At 44.9% G+C, this 27356-nt stretch overlaps 1 protein-coding gene across 1 annotated transcript; it reads right to left on the bottom strand.

The window, feature by feature from the left end:
* Positions 1–1723: 1723 nt before the first annotated feature.
* Positions 1724–22275, bottom strand: LOC306918118 (dedicator of cytokinesis protein 1-like; the record flags this gene model as incomplete). Its single annotated transcript, XM_079530998.1, has 6 exons — positions 1724–1903; positions 6772–6868; positions 9616–9671; positions 13303–13343; positions 18068–18151; positions 22242–22275. Coding segments are annotated over 6 exons (492 nt in total), but the record flags the coding sequence as incomplete, so codon positions are not given.
* Positions 22276–27356: the final 5081 nt, after the last annotated feature.

The following is a 27356-nucleotide window of genomic DNA, read 5'->3' as shown; positions in this document are numbered from 1 at the left end:
GCATAGTAACATCCACGGCAGCCTTAAAAAGAGAGGAACATGTTCCTATCTCTCATACACCACATACAGTAGCTGCACCGATGTCTTGCACACACACATGCACGCACACACACACACACACACACACACACACACACACACACACACACACACACACACACACACACACACACACACACACACACACACACACACACACCACACACACACACACACACACACACACACACACACACACACACACACACACACACACACACACACACACAAGCTGCACAGGGCTGGGCAATGTATCAATGCGACAACAGATATTGTCTGCAAATTTTGATTGTTGTAATCTTTTGATATAGCTAGTGTTGTATTGTCCTGTTTTTAAAATCGCTGAAGCCCAATTTACTAGTACTAGTTCTGGGAAATAATTATTTTAAAAGAAAATTACTAGTACTGTGTATGTGCTGGTTGGTGCCTTGCATGGTTTCCGCCACTATCGGTGTATGAATGTGTGTGTGAATGGGTGAATGTAATGCACAATCTATGTAAAGCGCTATATAAATGCACCATTTACCATTTATATAAATGCACCATTTATCATCACAATATTGTCAGCTCACAATATCGATACTAAGGTATTTGGTATATCTCTCTCTCTCTCTCCCGTGCTGTGGCAAGGTTAATACATATTGCATCAACCTCGCCCCCACTGCCTGGCACAGCACGGGGGGGAAAAAAACATTTCTCCACCTAGCCGGCCGACCGACGGATAAAAGTTTCTTCAAAGTTTTCATCTCAGTGAGCTGAGCGAAGGCTTCACACACACACAACAAACACCGCTCTCATTTTCTAGCGATTTTCCACTGGGCCAGTGCAGACACAGCAGCCGCTGTCAACTCATGATGGAACGCAGCGCAACGTGCCACTGCTAAATCCCCACGGTATGTCCTATGGCTAAGCGATGACCTGTCATTTTCTATTGACTGACGCCGCTGACCTATTCCAACAAAAGGCGGCCGGCCAGCCGTCCTGCAGGCCTGGCCCGGGGATGGGAGAGAGTGTGCTGGGAGGGAGGCAAGCAGAACAGGGAATGGGCGCCGCCGAAGCTTCTTAACTTACATTTTCAAAAAAGATATATTTCACACAAAATAGCCGCTCTGTAAGCTCGTTGCGATGCGGCACGTTGTGACCTTATAGAGCTGCTGTTTTTTTTGCTATTCAGGTCAGGAAAGGAAATATCTGGTTAATCCTGTGGGGTGAAAAAATGTCAGAAGTTTTCAGCTTAATCCAACTGATGGCTGCTCAGATGGTTCTGATGAGCGCTGGGGCAGGGGAAGGTGGGGGGGGGGGGTGGTTAAGTGTCTTTCTCATGGCGACCTGGACACGTAGCCAGGGCCGGGAATCAAACCGGGGACCTTCTGTTTCACAGGTGGCCTCTCTACCCATTCGACTGTGTTGTACGACAAAGGATATGAGAGCTTGGTATAAAGACTTAAACCCTACTTCCTTGACCGGGGTCTGTACTTGGCCCCTCCTTTTTCCCTCTACAACAAATCTCTACACAGAAGAGATTCTGTGTAGAGAATCTAAACAGCCCGTCTACAAGCTCACAACACGTCACATTGCAGCGGGGCGTCGTGAGCCAGTATAGATCTGCTTTTCTTTTTTTTTTGCAGAATGTTGGCCTATTATATTTTATTATTTTCACTCAATCATGGCCTATTATGATCACCCTGGGATAGTATAGGTAGGGGATGCCATACTTGTTGCCGTAGTCGATCTTGGACGTGACCCTCTGTTTGAGCTCCGTCAGCTCGTCCTGTGGGAGGGTCCCGGACAGGATCTGGGAGCGCCACTCGATCAGGTCGTAGATCATGTCCCGGACGCAGTTGAACATCTCCCGCTTGTCCCCCTGTGGCCGGCCGGGACACATGGACAGACAGGAGGGATGAGTGGACAGACACATGGACAGACAGGAGGGATGAGTGGACAGACACATGGACAGACAGGAGGGATGAGGGGACACATGGACAGACAGGAGGGATGAGGGGACACATGGACAGACAGGAGGGATGAGGGGACACATGGACAGACAGGAGGGATGAGGGGACACATGGACAGACAGGAGGGATGAGTGGACAGACACATGGACAGACAGGAGGGATGAGTGGACAGACACATGGACAGACAGGAGGGATGAGGGGACACATGGACAGACAGGAGGGATGAGGGGACACATGGACAGACAGGAGGGATGAGGGGACACATGGACAGACAGGAGGGATGAGGGGACACATGGACAGACAGGAGGGATGAGTGGACAGACACATGGACAGACAGGAGGGATGAGTGGACAGACACATGGACAGACAGGAGGGATGAGGGGACACATGGACAGACAGGAGGGATGAGGGGACACATGGACAGACAGGAGGGATGAGGGGACACATGGACAGACAGGAGGGATGAGGGGACACATGGACAGACAGGAGGGATGAGGGGACACATGGACAGACAGGAGGGATGAGGGAAAGGAAGAAAGACACACAAGTACTATTAGCGTTCTATGGAAATAAAATGCTTCTAAATATATTACTGGTTTGAACACTTCAAAAGCTCTAATCTTTAAAAGAATAACGGAAAAAAACCCCTGTCTACAAGCTCGTATTGACAGCTTGTAGATCGGCGATTTTTTCACTGTGCAACACGGTTCCATATAGAAGACATGCTGGCTTCTATGGAATCCAAATGACTAGAAACTGCAGTCTGTGGCGACCGTGAGAACTTTAATGCGATGCGCACTATGGAAAACAGACGAGACAGGATTTCCCTGGGGATCAATAAAGGTCCATCTATAATCATAGTCACGACGAGAGTTATGGTGACAGTAACTCACACACGGAGAAGAGACAGACAGATGGGAAGGAGGAACGCGTGTGTGAACAGCTCACACACCCACACATATACAAACATACAGTACAGTGTACACACACACACACACACACACACACACTGGTATAGAACACATGCGCGAGCGTGATGTGATCTACCACAGTAGCTTTTATTTAGCTGCGGCTGAGAGACGTGTGGTTTACACCAAGCATCCATCCTCCAACACAGCTGTGAAATGAGTGCTGCATGCGACGCGACATATCTGCGGTTTTGTCGCATGCAACACGACATACAGTGAGTGTATGCCACTGTTACAGTGTCCGTCTGTCTGTCTGTATGTCTGTCCTCCTCACTACACAATTTACAATTTATTCATTTAGCACAGGGGTGTACCATATAAGTGTACCATTGCTGAAAATAGTTTAAATATATAATGTACCTGGGGGGGCTTTGGAATAGGGAGAAATTATGACAGGCAGTTTCTGCTGTCATTCTTCTGCATTTAACTTAAACGCCCAATGCATTCTCAATGGCAATAGCACAAACTTTGGCATGCTACTAGTCCTTTAGCACAACGCTCTTAATCCAGAGCGATTTTACAGTAAGCAAGGAAAACACGAGGTAATACATCAAATGCATAGAAAGAGTCATCTAAGATCATCAGATGATCTAAACAGTGATCTATCTAAACAGTGAATTGTAAAAAAAGAAAAAAAATCAATACTGTACATTTAAACTATACACACGCTATAGGATGCCAGGTCTACAAATGAACCTGGCAACGCCTACATAATATACTATCTAAATTACATTCTATAGCCTTTGCCTGCAAGGTTGTCAAGGCTTGTACAAGTGTTACAGGCTAGGGTGGAGTACCCAGTACTGTAGTTATCTGAATGTTATGTTGATTGGCTTATTGGTTAATTTTGCATATAAGATGCATGTCCGCTCCGTCGAGAAAGAGAAAGAGAAAGAGAAAGAGAGAGAGAGAGAGAGAGAGAGAGAGAGAGAGAGAGAGAGAGAGAGAGAGAATGAAAATGAAACGCTCAAAGTGTGTAGCTCAGCTTGAGACCATCTCACGAAGAAGCATGACAAATTTGCAAAGGTGAAACTTTGCAAAACGGTGTTTAAATACAAACCACCGTACTTTGTTGACAGGATGCCCAAGGGCTGCATACCACACACCAAATAGCTTTGCTGAAAATAACCAAAAATCTACAAACCTCACTCTACAAGTGAATCAACTGAATAATGATGTTGGCTAACTGGTTGTGCAGCCGTAGTGGGTCAGCCTCTACCCGTTGACCTAAACACCTAAGTAATATCTCATCCAGCCTACATGGAATTCCCTTTAGTCTGGCACCTAAGATGTTGCAAAAATATGTCGTTTTGCAACTGTAACGCCCGGTATTCGAACCTGGGTTCGAATACCGGGCGTTAACAGTTGCAATGCCTAGTCCTCAGTAGGGTTGGGATTCGGAACCGGGTCCATTTCAGACCCGGTTCCGACATTGCGGATCCGGAGCCGGTTCCATCGTTTTTTTATTAACGGTTCCCCAAACGGTTCTCATCAGTCGTCATTTAGCTCCGCTGTGTCTGTGTGTGCATGCAAGCAGAGCCTGGGGTGACGTCACCCCACCTACAGAGTGAGTGGGGTCGGGGAGGATACGCCCACTGTTCTGTGCATTCAGCGACCGCCGCGGAGTGAGTGGGACACTGGGACAGTATGTTGCACAGATCTCTCTCTAAAGTGTGGTTAACAGAGAGGGAAATGACTGAGGCTGAGCAGTGAGCACGCAAAGTGCAATAAATGCAATGCTATAGTTCCCTCTGCAAAGGTTGTTGCAACTTGTACCACGTCCACATTGAGGAAACATCTCAAAATCAATATGCCTACACGAGTCCACAACTCACGAGAATAATCTAGGCACATCACGTTTGTGAGCCATGCGGAAAGCCGTGCCCGCTCTCCCCGCAGCTTCACCACAGCCGACGGGGGACGATCTGATGCAAGGCTGGTTTACTTTCCCCAGGCTAGTAACGTAATAGAAAATAAAAACTACTAATGTCTACAGAGCTTTTCATTAGGCGTATTGTACAACTGTTGTTAATGGTGTTAATTTAGAACGCCAATGACTCGACGTCTTTCTGTCTGATATTTTATGAATCACGTTAACTATAGAGCCAAATCAATTTGTCTGCACTTATTTTTTACAACTTATAAGCAACTCAACTGCTTTTGATTTGGCTCTAAGTTAATCGCGTGACTGTTGAGAGCCCAGCGTTTAGGTGCATATACCTCCATAGATTGATTACTTTATAAAAAGTTTGCAGAAAAAAGCACAGGAACGTAGCCTATACAGTTCAATACAAGGTCTGCTAAGAGGATTTTATAATCCAAGAAAGCACTATGGCTTGTTTCCATTAGGGTAAGGGGTCCTTCATATTACATTAATCTGAACATTAAGGACAACATTTGTCACCACAACAATATCATTATTGCAATGTGTACTGTATATTTAATATACAGTAGGCTACAAATTGCAATATACAGTACAAATTGCAACAATGATATTGTTGTGGTGGCTAGCTGCTGGTGGTGGTGGTGAAGTTTAAATAATAGTGCCACCTCATAATTGTAAAGTGCATTTTCAATAATTGAATTAATGAATTTGTGTTTATTATGTACTTGGTTAGGTTAGTTATAATATAAGCATAATCTATGTCAGAAAAAAGGGGGAAAAATAATATTAGGATCCGTTAAGGGAACCGTTAGGAACCGGAACCGTTAAAATCCTAACGAATCCCAACCCTAGTCCTCAGCAGTTGTTGCAGACAGACACAGGTGTATACTATTACTACTCACCACATACACAGGTGTATACTATTACTACTCACCACATACACATGTGTATACTATTACTACTCACCACATACACAGGTGTATACTATTACTACTCACCACATAGACACAGGTGTATACTATTACTACTCACCACATACACATGTGTATACTATTACTACTCACCACATACACAGGTGTATACTATTACTACTCACCACATAGACACAGGTGTATACTATTACTACTCACCACATAGACACAGGTGTATACTATTACTACTCACCACAAACACAGGTGTATACTATTACTACTCACCACATACACAGGTGTATACTATTACTACTCACCACATACACATGTGTATACTATTACTACTCACCACATAGACACATGTGTATACTATTACTACTCACCACATACACAGGTGTATACTATTACTACTCACCACATACACATGTGTATACTATTACTACTCACCACATAGACACATGTGTATACTATTACTACTCACCACATACACATGTGTATACTATTACTACTCACCACATAGACACAGGTGTATACTATTACTACTCACCACATAGACACAGGTGTATACTATTACTACTCACCACAAACACAGGTGTATACTATTACTACTCACCACATAGACACATGTGTATACTATTACTACTCACCACATAGACACATGTGTATACTATTACTACTCACCACATAGACACAGGTGTATACTATTACTACTCACCACATACACAGGTGTATACTATTACTACTCACCACATAGACACATGTGTATACTATTACTACTCACCACATAGACACAGGTGTATACTATTACTACTCACCACATACACAGGTGTATACTATTACTACTCACCACATAGACACATGTGTATACTATTACTACTCACCACATACACAGGTGTATACTATTACTACTCACCACATAGACACAGGTGTATACTATTACTACTCACCACATAGACACATGTGTATACTATTACTACTCACCACATACACAGGTGTATACTATTACTACTCACCACATAGAGTTCTCTCCATATGGACGCCCACTCCCGCAGTGTGGTGGTGACCTCCGTGACCAGAGGGAGCTCTGTGGGAATGATGGTCTCCTTTTGCCTGGAGAACAACGACACACAGCACAACACACCATGAACATCATTCAGACGGTCGCGTCGATGTGGTGGCCATGTTGCTTTTAACGCCTTTACTCCCCCCCCCCCCCCCCCCCCCCCCCCCAGCGTGATGTAAGAAGAAAATGGCCACTCTGTCAATATGGAAATGTTACATAAATGAATGTGCGATGACACTGCAGTACAAAGGGGGACAATTGATTAAAATCAACATAAGTCAGCATCTCAGCAATACAATGTACTGTAACAGAGACAGCATTCACATTACCTTTGGGGGGCGAGGATGTCCTCAGGCCAAAATTAAAGTGACACGGTTTTACATATTACCGTTACTAGTATAGATAATATACTAAAGCCGGTGGACACTCACTGAATATGGGGGCATGAATCCAAGTCATTAGCCTCCCTAGCAGAGCCATTATAAAAGAGCTGTCAGGCCAAAGCGTCCCGGGTGAAGATGAGGAGAATTAGCTCTGCTAAGCAAAAGTGAACAGGGCCAAACTGGGCTTATTTCGCTGTGAAAGTGACATTTTGGGCCAGTGTTTCCAAAGTTTGTCTGAACCCTTCAGTGTTTCACTGTATAAAACTATGCTGACACACCTGAACATGTGCCTGTTATGAAAGTTAAACCCAAGACCTGAGACCTGATTGTACAAACTGTCTTCTAATCTAAACCCTGACAGTTGTCTGTCAGCATGTTTCTATATCAGTGGTGCTCAAACTTTCTCATGTCAAGGATCCCCAAAATTGGGTATTTGGCCGTCAACCCCCATCTGAAAATGAAGCAGTAACCGGAAATGGATTGTATTATTATTTTCCGACAGTGCTCCAGCCTTGCAGCTGGGCAGACGCAGCCAGCGTGAGTGAGCGACACTTAAGGAATACTTTGTTGTGTTTTGGGTCAATTTATTAGTTTATGTTAGGTATCCATGTAATAAGCAGGATAATATCTGGCTAGGTGGTCAAACTGGTCATAGTCGGGATATAATTCACCTTCAGGGTGATTAACCCATTCTGTGCGGGAACCCCTTTTGGTGTTTTATCTAAGCATTATGCTATACTTTAGCTATTGAAAAATAGCAGATCTACAAGCTCATAGCGTGCCACCGAGTGGCGCGCTACGAGCTTGTAGGTCTGCTATTTTTTTTAAATCGTGAAAATGTGGCACAAATCTTTGAATATATATTCTTTCAAAAGACTTTTTATTTACTTCGATGTCAGGCCTAAATGGCTCGGCTTCGCCTGGGTGGTTAAACTCCCTGTCGGTGAATTATCTCCAGACAATGACCACCTAGCCAGATATTATCCCTTACATAACATACAGTACATACAGTGGTGGTTGTATGTTTGTCTCCCTGCTCTTATATTGAGACATTTAGCTCGTGTCAAAGGTCATGTATCACCATAGACACAGGATCTGACATCCATTTTGACCTGGTGGTGGTCAAGATTAAATGTATCCCCTGAGCAAGCAGACAGGCTCGTAGAACATGAGTAGGGCAATTTATGAAAAAAAACGTAAAAAAGTTTAAAAATGGAGATTCTGCCCAACAACGTCGATAAGTAATGCATCTATCCATCTACCACTTTTAATTATGATCATTAATTGTAAAGTACCACTGCAAATTATACAATAACACGATATATTAGGCATCCTCAACCGAGGGCTGAATATATATATAACATTTTCTTTTCTTCTTTTTTTTTATACGAAAGTCGGGTTCTGAGTGAATTGCAATTAATCCTTAATCCTTAATTAAACACCATGATGGCTACATCCTCTGAGAGCCGATGATATAAAACGGTATCTGCTCTTATTAGTCTTATCCCCGAGGCTTAACCGCTGAAGTCAATGATTTAGCGCTTGAGCTTTCATGTTGTTCTCTCTTTCGTGTTGTGCAAGCAGGCGCAACTCTCAAGGAGACATCAATCAAAACCACTTTCTAAAAAAAAAATGTGAGTACTTTTTCCACCACTGCAAAACGATGGTGGAAATAGTGAGTGAGGGCTATAGCACCAGTGGTGGCGAAAGTACACTTTTTATTTGTAATAGTTTAAAGGTATATTCAGTGATTTGACTTAATTCAAATATCACTTATTTTTTCTTTTTTTCTGGATAATCCTCCCTACTATAGAGTGTGCTGACCATATAAGGAAATCCTCCCTGTCCCCAGTGAGCCCCTGGGGTCAAAAAACCCTAGTTTCAGTTTTGGTGGCGGGTGGCAAAACCTTCATCCAATCAGGATGAGAGGGGCCTTCCTCCAATCATGATCGAGTGGGGGCGGGCCTAGGTGCACATGCTGTTGGCCTGTTGCACTTCCCCCCACTGTAGAGCGTGCATGTGCACATTTTGTTACCGGGGCGGACTGGGTGGTTTTCCAAATCACCCAAATCACTGAATGCTCCTTTAAGTAATTAAAAGCATCAATACTGCAGCGTAGAAATACTCTGTTACAAGGAAAAGTCCAGTAATCAAAATGTACTTAATGTACAAAAGTAAAAGTGCCCAATATCCCACTTCACAAGTTATCATGTATCCGACTCTAAAACGTATCAAAACCCCTTTGAAAATAGCAGATCTACAAGGTCACAACGTGACACAATGTGAGCTTGTAGACATTCTTTAACACAGACCATTTACAAAAGGTGGTACAAAAAACTAAATGTGAGCTCTTCTTCCACCCACCGCACATAATTCATTTCAAGGCATAATAACTCAAGAAAGGTACTGACCCATTGCCCTCGACCGAGGCCTCCTTCAGGTGAATGTAACACGTTGGAAATATGCCCTGCATGCGGGAAAGAAAACAACAGAAGACAAACATCATTACACTACTGTTCCGGCTCAGTACCGTCTCTATTCCACTGTGTGAATACTGTGAACCTCCCATAACCTGTTTTTATTTTCTTTTATTTTTTTATTTTTTTATGTATGTATTTATATGTATGTATTTATATATTTATTTATGTATGTATGTATGTATGTATTTATTTATTTATTTGGGGGGGGGGGGGGGGGGTCTGACAGGAAATGGAGAGAGAGAGATTTGGGGAAAGACACGCAGCAAAGGTCGTGAAACAACCTTTGAACGTCTTCACGCACTGCTCTTTCCGCTATGGCACTGCCTTAAGTGCTGCCACTGAAGGTGTGTGTGTTCTTTCAAAAAGGTAGCACATCCAACATTTCAAATACATGGAGGACATGATGGAAGTACTCACATTTCCATTTCTTGGCAAACACCAATAAATGAACGCTGGGCGCATTTGCTCTCATGAATGCTCATAACCGAAACGTGTGAGTGTTCAATTACTGGTGTGTGCCAATAAAACAAAGTGGAAATGTGAGTACTTTGTACTCTTTAAAAAAATTCTACTTTTGATATGTACAGTACTAGAATTTCGCGGGCCTTCGGCCCGCTCATCCCAGAGTTGCGTTGGCCCGCGTTGCGATACAGAAGTCCACAGATACAGAAGTGCACAGTGACACGCGTTGTATGCAGCTGTTTGGTGTTGCAGCGCACGTGTAGTGTTGTTGTTGTTATCCATATATGCGCCTCGGTTCGTCCCGTTTGTTCCACGCCAGGTGTCGACGCAGTCGTTGGCGCAAATTTCTTATTATTTTAACTGTGTATGTAATCGCGGCTAGTAGCACACATTTTTTTTTAGGAGCACGATGAAAAGGTTATCAAATAATGTGTTTGAGGGCCCTCCTATATACAGCTTTAGTCCCCACACGTCTCAATATTTGCCATTGACAAAGAACAGAGAAATTAGGTGGAAATGCCGCTAAATATGACGTAAATTAAAATGTATTATATATATTTTTTTTTTTAATTGAATGTAAATACTTTACTTATAAAAAAACCTGGCAACCCGCACCCCGCGGTCATTTGCCGCTAACCGGAGCGGTGCTCCCTAGCCTGCTGGAGGGGTTCACATCATCCCATGCAGCCTCGAGAGGAAAAAGAAGGAAAATAAATGCAGCCTTGAGCCTACCTGCCAATGTGGTGTTGTGGAGCTTGATCACCTCCTCCTCCTCCTTTTCTCCCCAAATTGCCAATGCCAAAGTTGCCTAGTGTGAATACTTCCACAGCCTAATTACTAAAGGATAAACTATCAGTCTTCTCCGAAATCGGTCAATGTTTGTCAACTCAGCACGTGTTGACAACGCATAGTAAACAGAAGCAGAGAAACACACAAAATCTGCTCTCCCACCGACGTCATGTGTCCGTTTATCTCCAGCCGTACAGACTCCATTTGACGCGTCTTATGTACTTTAATACCCGCCACATAGCCTACAACAACTTGTGTGAACAGACTTCACTGTAGTAGCTTTTCATAAATATATTTGTACTTAGGCTGTCTGCTGTCGTGAATGTTTATAGTTAGAGAAATTCAAAGTCCAGCCGTCTGCTGTCCAGCCTCTCCCACCCCTCACTGGGGAAAATTCCGGGAGGAAAACGGAAAAGGGGTGAGTTGTCTTGTTACCAACAGAAGCCGTGTGTGTGTCACACCAAAAGTGGTGACCTATAGAATCCTGTACATAGAAGCATCACGCAATCGTCTCCCTCCCTGTGTGGGTCACGTGGTGGGCTGTGAGCAAATGGGAGAGGCAATGTAGTGTTGCCAGGTCCGCGTATTGTAAGCGAGTGGTAGTGTGTGTAAGTAGCGTGTTGAATGGCATTTTTTCTGTGCTTGTTTTCATAGACGTGGCAACAAATTAGGCGGGGGTGTCGGTGCTTGTGGCGTGTTTGTGTTTATTATTGATATTGATATTGTTTGCGAGTGTGGACGGGAGCCGGCTGTAGTGGCAGTGCGATGACAATTTTTACGCGGCTGGTGTTGAGTGTGGCCGTGCGGCGCGACATGAGGAGATAGGGAACCAACGACGCGGAGGGTAAGTGTGTGACGTGTTAGTGTGTTGTTGCAGTGTGTGTTGCAGCGTGTTGCAGCGTGTCAGTGACGTAGTAGCTGGTGCCTTTTGTTCCTGTGCGTGCTTTTGGGCACATGTTTTCAATTGTAATATAGGATGTATACTGGATTTTGAGTCTAGCACTCCACTGAGAAAACCCATTGCTGATGCACATTGTGCAACCTTTTCTCTTATTTAGTTAACCCATTTTGGACTGAGGTCGATTAAAAAAAAGGCTTCTAAATCCTAACATTTTTCTGAAAAACCCATGTTTCTATGTCAGTGGTGCTCAACCTTTTTCATGTCAAGGACCCCCAGAATTATCTCTATTGGGCCACGGACCCCCATCTCAAAATATGTAGTTCCAGGGACCCCCCAGAAGCCAATATTTTAGTTAAAAATATATATTCAATAATTTGCGCCACATTTTAACGATTTTTCTAAAAGAGCTGACCTACAAGCTCGTAGCGTGCCATTCGGTGGCGCGCTATGAGCTTGTAGATCTGCTATTTTTCAATAGCTAAATTGTTCTTTGTTTGCTTCCACCATCACCACCAACACCACCAATAGGCTCTGCTTTGGCGGGTTGTGTTGTTACAGACGTACAGTATATCTCCCCTGCTCTTAAATGGTTGTCTGCTAATGTGATGAGCCAAGAGCCTGAACGGCGGGATCAAATAAAATATTCACACTCGGATTTACATTTTATAAATACAATTATTGGCCTCAATATATATGCGTGAACTCGTGGTTAGTGCCACCCTTCTGAGCAGGGTTCCAATTAGGTTTCCTTATATGAAACCGAGCCGTGGCGTCTGGAACCGAATCCGGAAAGAGTGTTAAATACTGTACAGGTTCACTCAGTTCGTGTATAGTCGAAAAAGAGTCATTAGCCCATTTAGACCAGACATCGAAATTTAAAAAAAAAAGTCTTCTGAAAGAATATATATTCAAAGATGTGTGCCGCATTTTCACAATTTTTCAAAAATAGCAGACCTTTCGACATTTCAAAAGTGTCTTCTAAATCCTGACAGTTTTCTGAAATACCTATGTTTCTATATCAGTGGTCAAGGACCCCAAAAACTATATGTAATTGGCCTCCGACCCCCCCATCTGAAAATATGTTGTTCCAGGGACCCTCCCAGAAGCAAAGATTTGAGTTAAAAAAACAAAAAAACAAAAGATTATATTCCAAATTTGCGACACATTTTCACGATTTAAAAAAAATAGCAGACCTACAAGCTCGTAGCGCGCCACTCGGTGGCGCGCTACGAGCTTGTAGATCTGCTATTTTTCAATAGCTAAAGTATAACATAATGCTTAGTTAAAACACCAAAAGGGGTTCCCGTCCAGAATGGGTTAGAATGAGGCCTTCTAGCTATTCTTTTCACCTGAACTGAAATAAACCATAAAGCCCCAGAAATGTCATGCTTCCCGATAAGGAGTAAAATAACCTTTTTAGTCGGTAATTGTACCGTGAAAAAGCCTCCCATTTAAAAGCCACTCACCTTTTTAGACTTTCTTCTCAGCCTGTGTCCCCGGTACCATCCTGCCGTGGAATAGAATGATGTTCAAAAGTTAGCTACCTTTTTAGCAGACACGGCGTGCATATGCAGAATACACACTCAACAATCCACACACACAACAGCAGTCCCTTTCCTCACAAGATTATCTTGGCTTCATGAGAGGACCTTAGAGAGGGTGATGCATACCACATGAATGCTTCAAATGTATTGATTTAGCCACTTAACCAAGTACATTGTATACTTCGCCACACAAGGAATAGCAACAAAAACAAAACAGCAGATCTACTACAATCTGCCCACAATGTGATGTGTTGTGAGCTTGTAGATTGGCTTGTCTACCATCTTGTTGGCTTGTCTTGTGTGTGTGTGTCCTGACTCCTTAGTAATAAATAACCTCAGCGGCAGCGGTGGCCGAACGGTTTGCGGAGCGGTCTTGTTATCGGAAGGTCGCCAGTTCGAATCCCCGGACCGGCACGTTAAAATTACCACCGCTGAAGTGCCCTTGAGCAAGGCATTGAACCCCTACCATGAAATGTTCTATGAGCAGGGTCTGGCTGTAAACAAGCATCTCGAGCTTAGTCCATTCACCCTGGGTAAACAAAGAACTTTGCTTTGATTTGATATAACTTAATGAGGTATAGCTGGAAACTGAGACTTTGACAGAGCACAAGTGTGAGGAGCTGTGATGACAGCAAAACAGCATCCTTTGCCTGTCCATTTTTAACTTATGCAGACTACCTTCCTTTCCTATGTGGACCTACCGACGCGTTTCTCTTTGTTGTTGTTTTTTACCTCATGTGGAATAAAGTCACTGGTGGCACGTAAGACGTAAATATGTCTCTAACATTGCAGTGCTGAACCTCATGTACTGCACTAGTGTTGCACGATTCTTGCTCAAATGTGAATCTCGATTTTCCTCCACAAGAATTGAGACCACGATTATCATACTAGGATTATTTTTTTTCTTCTTTTCTTTGTCTTTAATGTGTAGTTGCAGAACATACTACATACTACATACTGCAGTAGATTCAAAATGTGGCACCTGGAGCCAACTACTGTGGCTTTAAACAGACAACATCAAAGTGCTTGACTTAAACCTCTCTTAAAGTCTCTCTCTTGTAGCAAAAGCATAAGAGTAACGGAAATGAATTGGACAGCCAACTAGAAACTATAGCTCAAATTTACAAATGAGATCGCATAGGTGTCTGAATCTAGATCGCAATATTTCTTCTTCTTTTTTTGCATTAATCGTGCAGCACTATACTCTACTGCATCATCAGCTATTGTTTTTAACATGCACCTTACAGTATGTCTAAACTCATGTACATCCCTGATACCTTTTTCACCTTATGTCTAACCTCATAACTAACCTGCTACATTTTACATCTTACGGTACTAAACTCATGTACATGCCTGCTACTTTATTTATGGAATACGTATAAATGTTCTCCTCCTTGCTCTCCCGCTCTCTGTCCCCCTTCCCCTTTTTCCTGAAACCTACGAATGATGGAGCTGGCCAAAACCTAGAATTCCACCTACTTCTTTACACCTGTAAATCTGTGAAATAAAGTTACTTCTGATTTACAATTTACAATTTAGGCATTTAGCAGACGCTCTTAATCCAGAGCGATTTACATTAAGCAAGAACAAAAGCATGGGAATACATCACATATATAAAAAGCATTTATCAAGAAACATGCGTAAGCTAAGAACGTAGCTAGAACATATCTATATAATGACACTGTACATATAAACTATACATATATACTATACTATGCTGTACATATATACTATGAAGTGCTATGACTACATACAATGCAATTATTGTGCTGTCTACATAACATGCTATAAGTCTGTATCAAATGCTATCTAAGTCTAAAAAGTGCTGTCTAAGGGGGTAGGGTAAGTGCTATGGGCCATGGTGGAGTTTGAAAAGGTGGGTTTTCAGACTACGGTGGAAGATTGGGAGTGATGCTGCAGTTTTGGAGCCAGAAGGGAGAAGAGTTTGGGACGTGTGGAGCGTTGTCCCGGCGTTTTTAGTGAGGGTACTTCCTGATTCTGAATGTGCCGATGCGTCGGTGCTTATTAACTGCCGTTAATGCCCGTCCCTCACCTTCATACGTCTCCAGAATGTGCTTATAACTAGGGGTGCACGATTATGAAATTATGACCGATAGACGATCTCCGATTATTTGCAGGGTCATATCTGCCGATACCGATTCTGACCTATTCCGATATTATACAGAGGACCAATAAATAGCATTATACTCTTTTTAAAGTGTTTGTTTTCCCAACTGAATGAATGACTGAATGAGACGAGTACACAAATTAAATGTAGATTTCTTTTTCATTTTGAATTTCTTTTTGCTGGTGAAAACCGATTAAATAATCTGTATTATTTTGAGACCATTCCGATACAGATATGGCATTTTTATGGCCGATATGGCCGATTCCGATTAATCGTGCATCCCTACTTATAACTGCTGTTAACACCGTTCCCTCACCTTCATACGTCTCCAGAATGTGCTGATAACTGCTGTTAACAAATTAACTGCTCATGACGGAACGTTCCGCCAGTTAGAATCCAACCGGCAACTGCTATTGGCGCAACGTTCTGTCAAATAAGCTTTATTATTGATATCAAACCGGATTGCTGATTTATTTTTTGCTTGGCCTTTCCTTCTTTAGTGATCCTAGACGGGTTTGCGCATCCGCAGTGCCGTTCACTTCTTGTATACAGGCGGACTTAAAAGCTGAAATCGAAATCTACGGAGAGAGAGCTGGTTGGAGACAACACGTTCAATGCTATCAAAAAGCATTGAACGTGTTGTCTCCAACCAGCTCTCTCTCCATCTCTCACATAACAACCTGCTAGATCCCAACCAGTCCGGATTCAAAAAGGCCCACTCCACAGAAACTGCCCTGCTGGCAGTCACAGAAGCACTACATGCTGCCCAGGCTGCTTCCCACTCTGCAGTCCTGATTCTCCTAGACCTATCAGCAGCATTTGACACAGTGAACCACCAGCTGCTCCTAGACACCCTAGCGGATCTAGGCATCGGCGGGACGGCACTAAAGTGGTTCTCCTCTTACCTCACCGACCGGACCTACCAGGTCTCCTGGAAAGGTCTGTTATCATCCCCCCGAACCCTCCAAACTGGGGTCCCACAGGGATCTGTACTTGGTCCCCTCCTTTTCTCACTGTACACTAAATCCCTTGGCACTATCATCTCTGCTCACAATATATCCTATCACTGTTATGCCGATGACACACAACTGTTTCTATCCTTCCCCCCCTCTGCCACCCAGGTGGAAGAGCGCATCACTGCTTGCCTGGCTGACATCTCACAGTGGATGTCCTCCAACCACCTCAAGCTGAACCCAGACAAGACTGAGCTTCTCTTCTTCCCAGCTAAGTCCTGCCCGATGCGGGAGCTAACTATTTCCGTAGACAACGACCTGGTAACGTCTGTCCCAACAGCCAGGAACCTTGGTGTTGTCCTGGACAGTCAGCTCTCGTTCAAAACTCACATCACAGCTGTCACTCGATCCTGTAGGTTCACACTCTATAACATACGACGAATTAGACCGTTCCTCACCGAGGAATCATCCCAGCTCCTAATCCAGACAACAGTCTTGTCAAAACTTGACTATTGTAACTCTCTCCTTACTGGCCTACCGGCATGTGCACTGAAGCCTCTCCAACTGATCCAAAATGCCGCAGCTCGCTTGGTCTTCAACCAGCCAAAATTCTCACATGTCTCCCCCCTGCTCCGCTCCCTGCACTGGCTCCCGGTCGCTGCCCGCACAGAATACAAAACTCTGATGTTGGCATTTAAAGCAACCAAAGGTATGGCTCCCCCATATCTTGCCAGCATGATTGAACCCTACAAACCCTCCCGCGCACTCAGATCAGCCAACGCAGGGAAGCTGGAAGTACCCTCACTAAAAACGCCGGGACAACGCTCCACACGTCCCAAACTCTTCTCCCTTCTGGCCCCAAAACTGTGGAATGCACTTCCCGTTGCAATCAGAACTGCAGCATCACTCCCGATCTTCCGCCGTAGTCTGAAAACCCACCTTTTCAGACTCCATCATGGCCCATAGCCCTTACCCTACCCCCCTTAGACAGCACTTCTTAGACTTATATAGCATTTGAAACAGACTTATAGCATGTCATGTAGACAGCACAATAAGTGCATTGTATGTAGTCATAGCACTTCATAGTATATATGTACAGCATAGTATAGCATATATGTGTAGTTTATATGTATAGTGTCATTATATAGATATGTTCTAGTTATAGTTTATATGTATAGTGTCATTATATAGATATGTTCTAGTCACGTTCTTAGCTTACGCATGTTTCGCGATAAATGCATTTTTACATATGTGATGTATTCCCATGCTTTTTGTTCTTGCCTATTGTAAGTCGCTCTGGATTAAGAGCGTCTGCTAAATGCCTAAATTGTAAATTGTAAATTGTACGGAGCTCTCCATGGTTTGGATAAAACGTGTGATGTTCGGAGGTCTTTGCTGATTATCCGGTGATCCCGATTGGAACATTAGCGCTTTCTAGAGCAAGGATGGCTTCATTTTAGCTCGCTAGCATTGACGCTCTTTATTTAGCATCTAAGATGGCCGCCCAAACAGGATGTGAATCCAGCGGTTGTCAACCGGCTCGGCAGTCTGCGGTTGGCTCTGTGTCCACCAGGTGGCAGCGTTTGTGTTAATACTGGTCCCTCACCTTCATATGTCTCCAGAATGTGCACGGTGTCTCCGATCTGCAGCGACAACTCCTCCTCCCCGCGGGCGTCGTAGTTGTAGATGGCTGGAGGAGGAGAGACGATAAAAAGAGGATTATTACAGGACAGCGGGGGTGCAATGAGGCAACAGGATCCCTTGTGGCGCCAATTAGCCCTTTGCTAAGTCCCTCCCCAACCCGTCCTTGTCCAATAGGCACGTTAGCAACGGTTACTAAGAGGAGATATGGCAAGCTTTCCTTCTCATTGAGATGCATTGTTAAATTATGTCATTTCTCGATTAATAATCGATCATTTCAGTAGTAAGAGTTTCAAAATGTCTTCTAGATCTAGTCTACCAGGCCTGCAGTAGGCTATGCACTGGACAAATGTCCATGACAACATCCTACTATAAATGCGCCACGTCTCTGCGTACGTGCGTGCGTGTGTGTGTGCGTGCGTGCGTACATGTGTGTACGGTTGAAATGCACGTAACTCAAGAACCGTTTGACCCACCGACTTCACATTCGACAGGGAGTGCAGGGACCCACGGTTCTCCAGAACCACCACAAAAGGTCAGTCGACGCCAGCGTCCTCACTTCCCACATTCACACACCAATGGTGGCAAGCTCACACCGACCAACTCATTGGAGGCAATGTAGGGTTCAGTGTCTTGCCCAAGGCATGTGGACAGGAGGAGCCGGGATTCGAACCGCCGACCCAGGGATCATTGGACGACCTGCTCTACCTCCTGCCACAGCTTAAGAACTGCATGCATACTTGCTGTCAAGTCCTCCTGAGGACTATCCCCACAGGAAAAGTTCAGTTATTAATTTCGATGTCGCTTTATACCTCCATAACTCTTATGAGCCTATAATACCAGACCCGGGTAGGGGCCCCGACAAAAACAAAGCCCTCCACAAGATCAGATCCGTGCGCTCTACATTTCAAGTAGCTGGCCCTGCTTGGACCTCGCCGTGGCCATGATCATTTTTTTCCGCCTCTACTCTGGCTACACTGGGTACAGCAAATGAGTAATGGCTTTTGTGACCTCCATTTTCTCCCAGTATCTGGAGAATGCGAGCTATTCTCTCCAATGTCGCCGGCTCCACTGTGTACCACCAGAGCCATATTATTACCCATACAGTATAGCCGCTGGTGCTGATATATCGGACATTATAATTGAGTTTTTGGATGACATCTGTATTGGCAATTATGGAGCCGACGATGTGTCCTGGTTTTTAACCACACACACACACACACAGTGTTCTAAGGCTGCAATTATCCATCATCTTCTTAGAGATGATTCCATTGAATACTTTTGTTGATTTAATCGAATGACGGGGAATGTTTTGATAATACACGTACAAAATGTGTATATCAACGACTACTTTGTTGCACAACAGTGTCGTGAAAAAAAGTGAAGCCACTCAAGACAGCTTGAAACGTTTCACCTTTTGAAACGAGGTCATATAATTAATTAAATAACCTCACACAATGCGTAAAAGGTTACAAAAGTAAATGTTGATGAATACCAGACGTTTACTCGTAACCGAATAATGCTTCACTGTAAAATTATTAATACTTTTACTTAAGTAAAAACAGTACGTACGTCTTCCAACCACTGGCATGTACACACACACAAACACACACACACAGACACACAGACAGAGTCTCCAGTGTATTGTCATGGTCCCCTCTGGCATGTCCAAGGTCAACTGGTAACGACAACACCATGACACGCGTTCCCTCATCAGCCACTTGTGAACAGCATGTTGCTGCCTAACCAGCCATGACCGACACGTCTTTGAGAAAAATGACACCCACGTGCACACACGTGCCACACACACACACACACACAGGCCTACACTATATTATGGCCTGAAATACAGATAGAGAAGACAAGCCAGCGGGAGAGGCACGGTGACAGGTGGCCCGTGGTGACATAGGTGTGTGTGTGTGTGTGTGTGTGTGTGTGTGTGTGTGTGTGTGTGTGTGTGTGTGTGTGTGTGTGTTAAGAAAACAACTGCGGGGTAGAAATGAGCCAGCTGGGTGTCTGAGTTTGTGTGCGTCTTGAGCGTGAGCATGTGGGGTGCCATCACAGAGGTTTCCCACAGGTGAATGACGGTATAATTAATTTAACTCAAGGTTTGCTGAAGGTAATGGAGCCATTAGCAGCAGCGTGAACGTCACCTGCCTTCAGTCTCACAACGATGCACAACGTCACCACCCACCGCAAAGTAAACCACCTCTTTTTAAGCACCTTGTATTTGTCATACAATGGTCGTCACCCGGCGAGCACAAAACGTGTTGCGTTGAGGGCTTGTAGATCTGCTATGTTTGCTACATTAAAAAATATATTATGATTTGATGTGCCCAGAAGAATAGGGGAACGTTCCCCGGAATATTTAATTGTACAAAGTTGAAGTTTGTATTCTTGGGCAAACACTATTGCTCGAAAGTTCAGTCGATGTTCAACTAAAGTGAAAGTGTTTTTGTTCAAGGCATTGATTGATTGATTGAAAATTGTATTCACAGTTTGCAGAATTACAGTACATTTCAAGCACAAACTCAATACAAAGGCTGTTAACTGTGAGTGGACGACACAATTAAGCATTACACTTGTTTACAACAGGGTCCACCATGTTCAATTCATCAAAACATTTAGAGACGTACAAATAGACACTTCTATATAGACAAAGAACAGAACAGGAATTCATCATAATGGAGGTAAAAAGGGAAAAGAAACATATACAGTGAGGGGAAAAGGGGGGGGGGGGATTCAGATTACGGGGGCCAGTTTCGAATTGCAGCCGTCCGTAGGTGCCCTTTGAGAGCGGTTTTGAAGGAGTCAAGGGATATTCATAGTCATAGGGCATATTGTACACCGCCCTATACTGCTCACCTGTGGTCATGTGACTGTCATGGTATAAAATAATCTAGTATGCAAAGGTTGCAAGTTGCATAAATCAATGAGAAGACAGTGCAGGAGTGAGGACTTTTTTAAAGCACTTTTTAAAGGAACTTTACATAATGCTGAAGTCCATGCGACGGCTGGATGTATCTGCAAACGGCATCACTGTGGTGCTCTCAAGCTAAAGGAGCTGTTCACGCTATATATACACAGTATATATATACAGGCTACATCCAGACAAAGACTGGCTAAAGTCCTGGTGTGTACTGCCGGTGGATTAAGAATTAAAGTATTAATTCCGGTATTATCCCGACTTAAAAAAATAATTGCAGGCGTTTCTATGGACCTGAGTCGGCTAATAAAGACTGAATTGAATTGAACATGCAGTCAATTCAGCGAGCCAGTGAATGGACCAGAATGCGGGACGGGCCAAGCGGGGGGGGAGAGGGGGGAGCCGCCGGGAGCGGCAACTATTGTGAAACAAAGACCCCGAGTGAAAGCAGTGGAGTGATTCCACACACACAGTCATTCAGCGACACAAAAGGACGCTAACAACAACAACAACACAAACCAAATGGAGGGGAGGACGGACGATGAGGAGGAGGGGGGGGATTAATCCGCTCGCAGCCATCAGAGAGCAGGGCTATTCACCACACTAGAGGGGCTCAATTAAACCATTCTGACCCGAGATCAGATTCTAAAAAGGTCTTCTACATCCTGACAGTTTTCTGAAAAAGCAGTGTTTCTATGTCAGTCGTTCTTTGATTTTTCAAAAATAGCAGACCTACAAGCTCGTAGCGCGCCGCTCGGTGGCGCGCTACGAGCTTGTAGATCTGCTATTTTTCAATAGCTAAAGCATAACATAATGCTAACACCAAAAGGGGTTCCCGCCCAAAATGGGTTAAACCATCATTAAAGAGCAGCCAGAAAGGGCCTGTCGTCTGTGCGTGTGCGTGTGTGCGTCTGTGTGCGTGTTTAGTGTTTACACGCATGTTTGTTTTTGCAGGACGGCTCGGTGGGTGGGTGGGTGGGCGACCGTTCCTGCTGATTTGGCGTGTTTGTTGTTGCGTGTTGTGCAACAGGTGGATGAGACACGAATGCAGGATCACCTTCACGTTTGAGTAAAAATTGTCACGCCCCCCCCTCGTGACTTTCCCTACTTGCGGGACGAGGATTTACTATTCTGTCCATAATCCGGTTGCAATCGAACGGGGCTGAGTCTGCTCAAGCAAACTTCGCGACGCTCGTTCGACACGGCAACTCACGTGCTGCTTTAGCACGCTCGGTGGCGTCTCTCATGGCTCAATAAGGGCCTTTCTCGGCCCCTTTAGGATCCAAGATGGCCGCATCCCCAGGAGGGGGTGGCCTTACTGGGCTGCGTTCACAAATTCAAGACACCCGTCTTGCGTTTGTCTTGTGTCTGTGTTTAATGGCCACTCCAATGCATTTCCAATGCAACCCCATATGGTTTGACCAAACATTTTGTTTGATGGAGGGGGGGGGTGGGGGGGGGGGGATGGGCAGAACACATCCATCAAAGCTGTGTTCAGACACAAGTCAGGTGTCAGACACAAGGCAAGTGTCTTGAATGCAGCCCAGTAAGGGCATATGTCGACCCCGCCCGCTCACCTCTGCCCCACCCCCTCCTGCCTGGTGCTGCGGCCATCTTGGATACTAAAACACAGGGAGAGAGGTGGGGCCAAGAAAGGCCCTGATTGCGCTTTGGACGGCGCCCCTCCGCCGCGGTCTAAAACTGTACTTTATCCCCTCCTACTACTAGTAGGAGGGGGTGTGACCATTTACTCAAACGCGAAGGTGATTCCTCACTCGCGGATGAGACAGTGGAAAAATATTGCAATGTTGGCATTTAGCAGTCGCTCTGGATATAGAGCGTCTGCCAAATGTGTTGTTTTGCAGGTGGTTTAGATGAGACAGTGGAACAGAAGAAATGTAACTTTGATTTATGAATGTGTTCCAATGTTCAATGCCAGACACTAGTAAAACGTTATTACGATCGCGATCGTGTCCTCCTGAGAATAATAATTATAATGTCCCAGGGATCGCTACCCAACTCCAAAACGGCCCCAAGCTACTGTCTGTCTGGGGTTGTTGAGGATGCTCAATATCTGTGTTTGCGGCAGTATATCTGTGCAACACAGATATACTGTTGTGTGGGGAGGTTGGTATTAACCCATTCTGGGCGGGGACCCCTTTTGGTGTTAGCATTATGTTATGCCGCTAGGGCGGCGGTGGCTCAGGGGTAGAGTGGCTGGATGGTAACCGCAAGGTTGCCTGTTCGAACCCGGGCTCCCCCAGAGTTAGTGTCGAAGTGTCCTTGAGCAAGACACTGAACCCCAAATTGCTCCCGATGTGCTGGCTAGTGCCTTGCATGGTTTCTGCCGCCATCGGTGTATGAATGTGTGTGTGAATGGGTGAATTGATGCACAATCTATGTAAAGCGCCTTGGATAAAGGCGCTATATAAATGCACCATTTACCATGCTTTAGCTACTGAAAAATAGCAGATCTACAAGCGCATAGCGCGCCTGACATAGAAACATACCTGTAGCTTTTTCAGAAAACTGTCAGGATGTAGAAGACATTTTTAGAATCTGATCTCAGGTCAAAATGGGTTAATCATTTGGGAGAAAAGAAAAAGTTTGATAAAAAAAAAAAAAAAGACAGACAATGACAGCCGTCAAACACGGCCGTGATGCGACACGCTGAGCCAACCAACAGGGGTGCGCTGTCGCACTGGAACCTGATTTCTGATTATTCATCAACTTGCATTAATGCATTACCTAGAGTTGGAAGTGAATGTCAATCAGAGGATGATGACAGAGGGAGGAAACATGGTTCATATCAGGGCAGAAGACCTTGTTTCGCCAGTAAAAAAAAAAGTTATGTAAGTGTGTGCGTGTGTGTGTGGGGGGAGGGGGTACATTTTGAGTCACTTGTACACAAGTTGTGTTTTCCCCCATTACATGAAATGTGACGGTTTGGGGACATACAACATTTCTAACCAGACAGCAGCAACGATATGCAAAAGTGCTAGCCATGAGCACTCCTCTGTTTAAAACAAGGGGCTTGGCGCACATCCAGTCCCTCGCTGGTGCTGGACAAAAGGTTGACACCATGTAGATTAGAAGAGGAGGAAGTCCGCACAGCAGCTCGGCTCCACAATGTTTTATTACAATTACATTTAGCTCACCCCAGACTTGTGGGTTTGAATCCATTTGTAACCGCCTCCATGGAAATGAATCTTCCACAACGAAGTTCCAGACTAATATACCTACGCAGTTATATTTATTATTTTGTTTGGCCTAACGCAAAACCCGCTCACATAAAGCCAAAAGCAAGAGCACTGGCCGAGGAGACCTCATCGTCAGAGAGGAAAAACCAAAAGTGAGCAGTCAGATTATGTATAGCCAGTTTCCCACCCGCACCCAGACACTTTAAGTAAGCACGTCCCTTCCCCTGCAATTATAAAGCAGCCCTGACTAAACACTGGGGCTGATTGTAATTCCACACTCGGGGTGTCACTAATAACCTGCACTAATCCATGCCGGGGTACAACATATCATTACTCTCAGAGGAGAAGGAGATGGGTGGAGGAGAATGGCAGGAGAGAGGACCCCGTCTCCCAAAGGAGAAGGAGATGGGTGGAGGAGAATGGCAGGAGAGAGGACCCCGTCTCCCAAAGGAGAAGGAGATGGGTGGAGGAGAATGGCAGGAGAGAGGACCGTCTCCCAAAGGAGAAGGAGATGGGTGGAGGAGAATGGCAGGAGAGAGGACCCCGTCTCCCAAAGGAGAAGGAGATGGGTGGAGGAGAATGACAGGAGAGAGGACCCCGTCTCCCAGAAGAGAAGGAGATGGGTGCAGGAGAATGGAAGGAGAGAGGTTACTCTCAGGAGGAGAAGGAGATGGGTGGAGGAGAATGGAAGGAGAGAGGTTACTCTCAGGGGGAGAAGGATATGGGTGGAGGAGAATGGAAGGGGAGAGGTTACTCTCAGGAGGAGAAGGAGATGGGTGGAGGAGAACGGCAGGAGAGAGGTTACTCTCAGGAGGAGAAGGAGATGGGTGGAGGAGAACGGCAGGAGAGAGGTTACTCTCAGGAGGAGAAGGAGATGGGTGGAGGAGAACGGCAGGAGAGAGGTTACTCTCAGGAGGAGAAGGAGATGGGTGCAGGAGAATGGAAGGAGAGAGGTTACTCTCAGGAGGAGAAGGAGATGGGTGGAGGAGAACGGCAGGAGAGAGGTTACTCTCAGAGGCGGAGGATCAGGGGTAGAGTGGCCGGTACGCTCAACTTCACAATATGGTGTGATTATTATTTTATTCAAATCTTTGCTTCTGGTGGGTCCCTGGAACCAAATACTTTGAGATTGGAGGGTCCCGCGGGACCACTGAACCACTGCAAGCAACATGCGTATTTTTGTTTAGTTTTTCTCCCCAGAAAATGGTTTAGGATAGATCTAAAAGACATGTGTAGAAGCGGCCTCCAGTCTGGGTTATAAGTATACAATCCCAGTAGGCATTGTCCCAGGAGGAGGACAGAGCCTCTCCTCCTCCCTGGGGACAGACAGACAGGAGGTGGAGGTGACTTCCACGCCTACACTTTCTTGAACAATAAGACGCACGCACGCACGCACGCACGCACACACGCACACACACACACGAGTGGATGGCTCCGACGTCACTGAGTCTCTTAAGGCCTGGCCTCATAGTTCAGTTTTAGGTGATAACTTAAGGTGACCCTTAAAAATACCATGACAACTCAATTTCATTGTAACTAAGATATTCGATGCGTCTCTCCCAGAGCCAGGAGCTGAGCAGCAACAACAACCCATAGCCTGAAGTTACATAGCTCGATGGGAGGGGTGGGGGGGGGGGGGGTGGAGCCAGATTTGAATCTGTCTTGCAACACCACTCAATTCTGTGTACAAACACTCAATGTTCTCCATCTATATCTCCTTTCAGTAAAACATTTGAGTACTTTTTTCCAGCCACTGTATGCTGGCACACACCCAGCAGCCAAGGAAACGCGCCTGCCTGCCTGGCAGGAATCCCCGTCTGACCTGCCTGTGTCTCTCTCACTGACCTAATAGAGCGTGGGAGTCTCAAAGAGCAATACAGAGAACCAGAGAGAGAGAGAGAAGGGGGTGGGAGGAAAACGAAGACAGACTGCGGTGTGTGTGTGTGTGTGTGCACTCCGCTGCATGCATGTGAGTGTGTGTGTGTGTGTGTGTGTGTGTACCACCATGAGTGAGGAGGGGGAAAAAATGGCACAGAGTGGGATAATGGTAATAATAATAATACGGAGCAAATGCAGACAGTCAGAGACAATTAATTGAATACAGCGCTTAAGCTGGATGATGGGAGTTCAATAAAGCACGGAGCACGGACGGCACAGTGTGAAATGCCCCTTTCCCAGACATGCAGCGGGATTGATTATGACTCTGCGGTGCTACTTAGTCTCCACTCCAGGTCTCCAAAGGCAGGCTGGAGAAAGTCGGCCAAAGAAGAGGCTTTATTGTAATACTGTGACTGAGCATACGGTTGTGTCTGCAGCAGTAATGTCCTCTCACTGTCTCACTGTACCAAGTAGACCGCTAGACCTATGCTGCACATGAAAACAGAGACAAGCTGCAACGGAAATAGCAGATCTTGTAGATCTGCTATTTCTATACTACATTTTGAAAACATGATTAAAAAAAAAACGTTTATTTTGATTATGCAAACAAAATGGGATTATCTAAAATAATTGCGATTAGACGATTATGTAATAATTGCTCACTCTCAGAGACACTTGAAATAAAAGAAGGTTGAGGAATAGATACTTCATTTCCATTCAATGTGGATAATGGAAATTAATGAAAATGAATGAATCCATAGTTCCAACTTCCAAGCAGGTATAGTATTAGTAACCACTTTCAGCCTTAGAGTATACGTATATTAATAGAGACGGCACCCGGAGGAAACCCTGAGGCGAAATGGACATAGTGGCCGAATTTGTCATTGTCGAGCCAGCGCTGGTCTCACAAGCTCTCAACGCGTCGCGCTGCGACGCGTTGTGAGCTTGTAGATCTGCTATTTTTTGTCCAAAAGTGCCCTCTTACGGGATTTCAGCCCCTGCCCCCTCTTAACACTCTCTGCACGTCCCTGAACTGCATGGAACCACTGAGGCACGACCCCAAGAAACAAGGGGCTCACAGACACCGTGTTGTACTTTGTAAAGTATATGTCAGGCCAACACGCTTCAGTAAAGCCTTATATATATATATACACACAACCATTCACTGCAGTGCAGGCACAGAGGTACAACCAACTGGCCCCTGACTAGGATTTGTTGAGAAATGCTGGGATGTTTTCATCACCTCTCCA

The sequence above is a fragment of the Electrona antarctica genome (assembly GCF_951216825.1).
Source record: "Electrona antarctica genome assembly, contig: scaffold_949, whole genome shotgun sequence".
In the NCBI taxonomy this organism is placed as follows: Eukaryota; Metazoa; Chordata; class Actinopteri; order Myctophiformes; family Myctophidae; genus Electrona; species Electrona antarctica.
This window is presented reverse-complemented; position numbering and strand designations above follow the sequence as displayed.